The sequence below is a fragment of the Aplysia californica genome, unplaced genomic scaffold, assembly GCF_000002075.1.
Source record: "Aplysia californica isolate F4 #8 unplaced genomic scaffold, AplCal3.0 scaffold00132, whole genome shotgun sequence".
Lineage (NCBI taxonomy): Eukaryota > Metazoa > Mollusca > Gastropoda > Aplysiida > Aplysiidae > Aplysia > Aplysia californica.
The window spans coordinates 734,877-743,788 of record NW_004797402.1 but is presented as its reverse complement, the minus strand read 5'-3'; the positions used below and the strand labels follow the sequence as shown (position 1 = coordinate 743,788).

General features: G+C 40.0%; 1 protein-coding gene across 1 annotated transcript in view; it reads right to left on the bottom strand.

Annotated features, from left to right (window-relative positions):
* The window catches only part of LOC101845996 (toll-interacting protein), a gene marked incomplete at its 3' end in the record, with an annotated part of 11,939 nt that extends 3,451 nt beyond the window's left edge, over window positions 1–8,488 (bottom strand). The window contains 5 exon segments of the mRNA XM_013081470.2: window positions 513–665; window positions 1,536–1,584; window positions 2,179–2,312; window positions 3,941–4,111; window positions 8,349–8,488. Coding sequence (XP_012936924.1) covers window positions 513–665; window positions 1,536–1,584; window positions 2,179–2,312; window positions 3,941–4,111; window positions 8,349–8,447 — 606 coding nt within the window.
* Window positions 8,489–8,912: the final 424 nt, after the last annotated feature.

Here is an 8,912-nt window from a genome sequence, read left to right as displayed (position 1 = left end):
GGGGGGCGAACAGGGGAAGCATATAATTCAGGTTGCTCAAGTCCTGAGTGATGGTAAACAGTGAGTTGCCATGGAAACACATATACTGGTTAAGACAGAGTTTAGGCTCTATGGAAAAAGAAGATGACTGAGCGGACCACATGAAAACACCCACCCATCCCCTAAATAAGAGGAGAAAAGGTTCGACGCATGGTCAAAGACAGACAACCAGGGATAGTAGAACAGTAGTGGTCGTCCATGATAGCACTGTTCTCAGTAGGCAGGGAAAGACCCTTTCGCTACATGCGTCCATCGCATAATGTGGGAAGAGTTCAAAGCCTTTTTCAACCCTGTCAGGCTCCTTAAAATGCAACACCTCTGATTTTAATGTCCATTTCCAGTGGAACGGAGCAAAGTTAGTAAAGAGCCCTACCAACATAACTGGCTAAACAAGGTTGTCCTCTCCATTTCTGCCTCGCATTCTTCAACCATACATGAGACGACACACGACATGAAACCGAGGGTGGACTCACGGTAAGGGAGAGCACCAGGTTGATGGATCCCTCTTTGTCGTCTCCTAGTCGGCCACTCAGCGGGAACCACTCGTCTGCCGTCTCGCCTGACATCACAGTCTCAGGGATCTTGATGTGAGCCCACGCGATGCGGTCATCCATTGTGAAAGATCGCTGATATTGAAAACACAAGGTATCAGAAATTTGTTTAAAACCTTATCCGTACACCCTGGGTTGTATTCTTCACATTTAAGAATACTTCTAGTACTAAGATCTCTTTGATACTTTGAATATTTCTGAAAAAAATCATTTTGACAGACTGCTATGCAAAGCGTGCAGATTAACGAGTAAATTTCCTCTTTGGAAAGTGGTGGCACAAAGTTCCCCCACGTCGGAGGGATACGATAGTAAAACACGATGTACTGATTGGGTTAAGCAAATATTCATTCCAGTCCTTTTCTCTCCTTCAGGCATAGACTTACAAGACGTACTGCAAGAAAATTTACAATACTACAAGGAAAGAAACTACTTGAAAATATCAATTAAGCTAAGACTGCACTCTCAATCAATTTAAAAGGTACCTGAGAAAATTTCCAACATAATGACGATACTGAATATTTCCTTCATTTAGCAAATTGCAGCAATTCAAAATGAAGCTTAACTCAGAATTCAAAGCTATGACGATTTTGTGCTATTGGAATTGGATGGCACTCTTGTAACAAATTTATAACGAAGTTGAATAATTAACAAACTGTGACATGTACAGTCAAAAAAATACTTGAAGTGCACATGCTTCAAACATTAGTGCACTCTTGAGTAACTAAAAATACTACTGACATCAAAACAGAAAAATACTTATGAAAAAAAAAATCATACTTTTGAGCTATTCAAGGACTTTACCATAATATCCAACACAAAAAATATTCTTGGATGCCATTTGACTAAAATTGTATTTTCTCAGCCTTCTAATTTGATAAGAACCCAACGACTTAGCTCTAACACTTTATACTTTAAGTTGTTAAATTTGACTCACAAGTGACTCACCTCATCAAACACCTCCATGTACATGGAATCAACTCCTACAGGCAGATACCTGACAAAGGACCAAAGGACACACATTATGACACAGAAACTTGTCAGCACGCTGATGCGACCACATCATCTCATCAACATCATTGTTCCCTCTGGGATAATAAAGTATTATCTGATCTTATCTTCTCTCTTACCTTATATTTTATTACAATTTACAACACAGCTTGCTTCTCTCTTATCTTACATATTACAATTTACCATAATACAGACATCGGGTAATTTTAAAACTTCTCAAATAAAAATGTTTACACAACATTAAAGACAAGGCTTAAAATCCTGAAGCTTACACTCTCAAATAACCAACTAAAGAAAGCAAAATTTCAATGTTGACTTTAAAATTTCACAATCACTCCTTCGTTTCAGTCAAAAAAGTAATGAGCAAACAACCCTCCCCTCCCCCCACCCCCACCCCCCACCCTTTTTAAAAAAAAGAATAGTCAGAGGAGTTACATTTTATTCTTTCAATTTAATTATTTTGCACCACATTTACTAACCCTTACCCTAACCCATTTCAGCTGGATGTAAGAAATTATTTCAAAATAATAATTCAGAAGCAGTCGAACTGTCTATAGTCTATCTGTGCACTGGGACTCACGTGGTGACCGTTTTGTTCCACCGAGGAGCCTTGGCCCCATTGTACGCTGTTGGGGTCTCAAACACGGTGTGGCCAATACGCACCCGGCAGTACGGGTCCATTTTGGTCAGTCCATAGTTCTTGGTTAGCTTGGCCTGAAAACGAATGTAACAGGAAGCACAACTTAGCACATGTATGCCATATATGGGAAACACAATGTGCATCGCAATCAACATGAGAGCTATACAATGAGAGAAGATAAGATAAGATAATACTTCATTTCCCTCTGGGATAATAAAGCATTCTCTAATCTTAAATCTTCTCTCTTATCTTACATATTACAATTTACAACACAGCTTGCTTGTTCTCTCTTATCTTTCATATAACAATTTACAACACAGCTTGCTTCTCTCTTATCTTTCATATAACAATTTACAACACAGCTTGCTTCTCTCTCATCTTACATATTTACAATTTACAACACAGCTTGCTTGTTCTCTCTTATATTACATATAACAATTTACAACACAGCTTGCTTCTCTCTCATCTTACATATTTACAATTTACAACACAGCTTGCTTGTTCTCTCTTATCTTACATATAACAATTTACAACACAGCTTGTTTCTCTCTTATCTTACATAAAACAATTTACAACACAGCTTGCTTCTCTCTTATCTTACATATTACAATTTACAACACAGCTTGCTTCTCTCTTATCTTACATATAACAATTTACAACACAGCTTGCTTCTCTCTTATCTTACATAAAACAATTTACAACACAGCTTGCTTGTTCTCTCTTATCTTACATAAAACAATTTACAACACAGCTTGCTTGTTCTCTCTTATCTTACATATAACAATTTACAACACAGCTTGTTTCTCTCTTATCTTACATAAAACAATTTACAACACAGCTTGTTTCTCTCTTATCTTACATAAAACAATTTACAACACAGCTTGCTTCTCTCTTATCTTACATATTACAATTTACAACACAGCTTGCTTCTCTCTTATCTTACATATAACAATTTACAACACAGCTTGCTTCTCTCTTATCTTACATAAAACAATTTACAACACAGCTTGCTTGTTCTCTCTTATCTTACATAAAACAATTTACAACACAGCTTGCTTGTTCTCTCTTATCTTACATATAACAATTTACAACACAGCTTGTTCCCTTCACAACCTTGCAAACCTCACACACAATACTCGTGCTTCCATAAAAAAGCAGACTCTACTGTAATATTTCTAAAAGAGATAACTACAATTGTTTCTCCACTCAATTCGTTTGGGTCGACAGTATCTCATAAGATGGCTTACTATCGTAAGTAAACGTACACAGAGGGAAAAATCAGTAAGGCAAACAGTAAGAAACAATGGGTTACAGATCAAAAGTAGAATCTACTTTTGTGGGGTCCTTCAAAAATATCACTGACACACAAAAATATATTTAAGAAAAACAAAAAATGACTTACAAAAATCAAGTTATTTTAGGGATGCAAAATGATTTTAAAATGAAAGTGAACAAGCATGAAAACTTTCAAGTCTCTTTATCGTGAACATTTGGGCATTAAGTGAGCCATCATGTGATGTTTATTCCAGCATATATATTGGTACAATGTTTTGTACACACTCAGTAATAATAATAATAATAATAAATGACATTTACATAATATAGCGCTCAACCCCGATTAAAGTACACAGGCTCTGAGCGCTTTACAATACAGTACAACGTACAACAGTAACATAAAATGGTCAACACCAAGCAAATATACCTGCACCACCGAGATGCTGAGACGACCTGCGAAGTTGGACGCGGTCACCACATGATTCATCCCTGCCTGCTGCTGAGCCTGCAGAATGCGTGCTATGCGTTCGTCTTCTTGCTCTTGAGTCAGAGGAGGACCTGTCCGAAGGAAGTCGGTAGGCAGTTCGCCAACCATTACCTGGCAAACAAAACAAACAAAAAGTAGTTGATAACAGTGGTTTATTTTTACGATTCTCTCTAGAAATAATACACAGCATGAACAATAACAATTAAGTGTCGTTCTTTCCTGTAACTAACTGTAAATGAAACGTTCAAATCATGATCAAGTTGTCAGCATGATTTTCGTTTCAGCGAGATCATCTCTCTCTCTTGCTCTTTTTTTAACTCCCAGTGGAGCACAGGCCATCAACAACATTACTCCAGCAAAGCCTGTCCTGAGCATCCTTTTCTATCTGTCATTCTACACTCCATGTTCTCTCCTCTCCTCAGTGATGAAGGTCCTCCATCTTCCAGAACTGGCAGTCGTGTTGTTTTTGCTGTTGATGTTTTTGTAGCTGCTTTTTGTTTTATGGGAAAGGGCTGCTAACCCTTTGCCCAACCGACCTCAGTCGCCTTCTACGACATGCGCGGTACGGATTGGTCCTATTCTTTGCTCCCCTGTCTCTTGGACAGGGCCCCGAGAACCACACGGGTGCGAGATCATCTAGCTCTGCAGATATTTTGCTGTAAAAGAAAACTATGATCGTTTGAATCTGATTTAGTGACTCTCCGAACACTCAATTAACTCATAACACAGCAGCTGACATTACCATGACTTCGCATGGACCTGCGAAGTGCTTGCATGAAAAATACCGCCTGACCTGACTGTCCTACACACGTCCAGTCGAGTAGAAAACTCTGGTGAGTAAAGACCTACCTACAAAGACCAGTTTTAACCAATTTCTTGGAAGATTGAAAAAGAATTGAAACTTTATATTTTCAACCTCAGATGGATGCCACAGTACAGAATGAGGTTCAAGGGATGTTGGAGCAGTTTTTAGCAGGAGTAAGAGTTTTACTACAACACTTGTATTTAATACTAGAAGGAGTTTTACGGCACTTACAAGACAATTACGAAATTTTTAGTTTTAATAGAGGTTTTACGGCGCTCGCAACTGCATAAGGTCATATGAGCTCCAGAAGTTTAGAGGTGTTACAAGAGAGTAACAAACATTAAAAAAAAGAATGGAAGATAAGGACGATAGATGTTTGATAGGAAAGAAGGAGCAAACCACACCAGAGCACCCCCCAACCACCCACTAATTACGTCATAATAAAAGTGTGGCATGGAAATGTTTAGAGGTATTACAAGAGAGTGACAAACACAAAAAAGTGGGAGGAGACATGAAAAGGACGATAGTTTGACGGGACAAAATTTCGTCACAAAGGGAGCAAACCACACCAGAGCACCCATCAGCCACCCACTACTGCACTTTCAACAGAATTTTTAAGCCATTACCCACTCACTTCCTGTGTGCAGCAGGTGGCGAGAGAGGGAACTTTTTTTTTGGATGGGGTGTTAAAAGTTGTTGAAAGCATGTTGTAAGATGCGTAATGTAATAAGTAGGCCTAATAATAAAAATGGACAGTAGGTTCCTGTGAGCGGAAAAATCAGCCAAGATCAAGAAGACTATAATATTAGATCTATTGATGAAACTGCCCAGAATTTGTTCATGTTTACCAGATCCCCTAGAATTTTTTTTTAGGTAAAGGAAGTTGCAACATGTACAAAATAAAGACGGGAAAGAGGGGGTATTGGACATCCTTTTGTGTCTTTTTAACACAAATTTCCGGCTGAGACAAATTTCTGAAGACAATAAAAAAAAAATCATTTCTCAACTCACAACTTTGAGGCGTAACTGGTTTCCTTCTCAATGAGAAATTCATGATGAGAACAAACTTTTACTTTCACTTTCACTTTCACTTTCTAAACTCTATGATGAATCAAGACGTACCTCTTTCTTTGATTTCCAAGAGGGCAGACAAAAATTATTTTCAGGAGTTCAATATTTATATAATTGAGAATCAAATAGACAAAGAAATGTGTAGAATCTCTAGAATAATTTTGAATTCTAGATGTAGCCTATTTTCCACGAGACAGTTTCATGCAATATAGATCTTCAGCGGTCCCGCCCTAACTTCATAGAAATAACTTGTCATCATTTCACCGTCAAACAAAAATGAAAGTGGAGTAAAATAGCAATAGCTGGCCGAGTTACCAGGGTGAAAAGGACATATGCGACTAAACGTAGAACGACGCAAATTTTTTTAGGTAAGGCGGCCATCTTGAGTGACGTCAGACCGGGATACCCCTCCGATCACGTGACTACATCATAGACATATATTGCTAACCGCATGGCACCAAAGATCATGTGTGTAAGAGAATCTTTGACTGCACGACGATGTTTTTCAAGGAGTACCAGTAATATGAAATGAATGCAGTGCTTCGATAATGCTGCAGCTTTTATTCTTCGGGGGGGGGGGGTAATCTTCCGGCGTCTTTACGGAAACTTTCGCGCGCTTATTAATTGAGTTTGCATTTTTACCGTGTTTCAGTTTCAATCATCACTACCGGAATTCCAAAATGTAATAATTAACATTGAACCGGAAACCTTGTAACCAATCAGTAGACCATGGCTGACGGGCTGCAGTTAGCTCTGCAAGTGTGAAATTTTACCGTGCGAAACACATCGATACGGATTACGTGCATACGGCACGGTATCTCTTTAGTCTAACGATTCCCTACTGCATGAACTTTGGTATCTCAATGGCCTTCTAAAATTAGTCTGTGGGTATCCCAGGATGTGATGACATCACATTAGGGGAGGGGGGGGGGGGGGCTACTAAAATTAGCCACCAATCAGACAGGTGCGTGGTTCTACGTTTAGGCTGTGAATGTGCGAAAAGGCCACCCAATGAGGAAAAAAGTAATGAAGAAAATTCTATTGAAAAATCGAACTAAAAAAAGAAATAAAGCTAAGATTGTACTTTACCGGACCACCGGTCAGAACTACTTTCGCTAGGCGCCCCTGGTGCCTAGTGGTCCGTTATTCTTCGTTTATGAGCTCCCCTACTCACTCTCCTGGTCAGCTTTCTACGTCCACACCCTTCGACTGCCAACAATCGACTGACGTCTCTTACCGGGTTTTTCAGTCATCACGACCGTGCCACCATGACCTTTGACCCACGACCCTGACACCTTGAGGCTAATTGGTCAATCTAATCACATGGTCCACTATTCTTATTTGCTCGCGACTCTGCTGGCTTGGCCTACTCCTGGTCCGGCAAAGCACAATGGAGGGCTAGAGATGCGCACGAGAGCTCATTTGCATATATAATTGCAACCCCCTCAGCCCTGCTCGTGACTTGGCGAGAGTATCTACCCCGATTGTCTGCTCATGCTATTGTTTATATTATGTGTGTGTGTGTGTGTGTGTGTGTGTGTGTGTGTGTGTGTGTGTCTGTGTGTGTGTGTGTGTGTGTGTGTGTGTGTGTGTGTGTGTGTGTGTCTTTAAATTATTGTTGCCAGGGGGGCTAGCCCCCCTGAAACCCCCCCTCCCCCCACTGTAGTTACATTGATATGTAAACACGACTGTCCGCTCATGTAATTGTTTCGCGTTTGTGTGTTTTCTTTAATATTTCCAGGGGGCAAGCCCACCTGAACACCCCCCCCCCCCCCCCACTGTTGGTATGATACACGGCATGGTGGTCCACCAAAGTTAAATCCCCTGCCCACTCTCAACCACCACCTCTCGCTCACCTTGCCTCGCCAGTCGCCGCTGGCTTGCGCTGTGCGTGCGCGAAGTCACCAGCGGAACTACCTTTTGTCCGCACATAGAGTAGATTCTAGATCTACTATGAGTGCGTAGTAATCACGGGCCGAGACGGTGGTCCGGTAAAGTACAATCCAGCCGAAATAAATACCCAGCCAGCATTATTTGCTTGAGATCGACTTCCGTTTTTGTTTCCAATTAGAGTCTACAAGAAATTCTAAAATTCTATGGAGGTAGGCCGGGACCACTTCTTCCGAAGAAGAGAACATTCTTTTGTAAGACATCTGCTAGGCCTAGTCTTCACATTCACTTATGTGGACTTTACAGTGCATTCAATAAAAATTATAGCAGAAGAATTACTGCCACAAGCATAAAGACAATAGAACCCATTCTAAGTCACATTAAAATACACAAACGGTGTTATAAAAAAATAAAAACAATACCAAAAAAGCCGAAAGAGAAGATAGAAAACGCAGCGGAAGACGACTAGGAAGAAATCTAGATTTAGATCTAGACTCTACTTGGAAATATCTATTTTTGCCTTCTGTGCGTGGGCCCAATAGCTGCTTCATAACACAAAACCTTGATAGCACTCATCATCACCTGATTTCTGCGATCAGCAGGGTTTCCAGGTGGGTTTTGATCCCCACTGGAGCTCATTGTTGTCTGTTCTGTTGTGCTTACTCCGTTAGTTGTCGCCATATTTGTTGATGAGTAATTGTGGTGTGATCTTTCTGAATAAAAGAGCTCCGAATAACAAGAATCTAGGCTAGCCCAGGTGGCGCAGTAGCGCTTGGAAGTGGGAAGAGAGATTAATGCCAGATTATGAGCTAGGCCCGGGCAAGTTGCTCGTTCTCCTGCTTGGTCCGTTCTTTAAATTTATACTTCACAAGAGGAAGTAACATAATAGTAATAGAACATCAAAGTAGACTGTCCTTGAATTTGAACCTTGCCACTGACTGGCAGTGGTGTTATCCAGCACCATGGCTACCTCTATAAATGTTTCAATAACGATCCAATGTGCATTAATTGGAAGCATAAAAAATCATCGCTGTGCATGCAATCAACAGGCGGTAAATTGTTATCATGAATTGATGTACTTCAAACGACATTCTACAAACTCAGAGGAGGCTTTTTATTTTTTTATTTTTTTTTTTTATTTTTTTT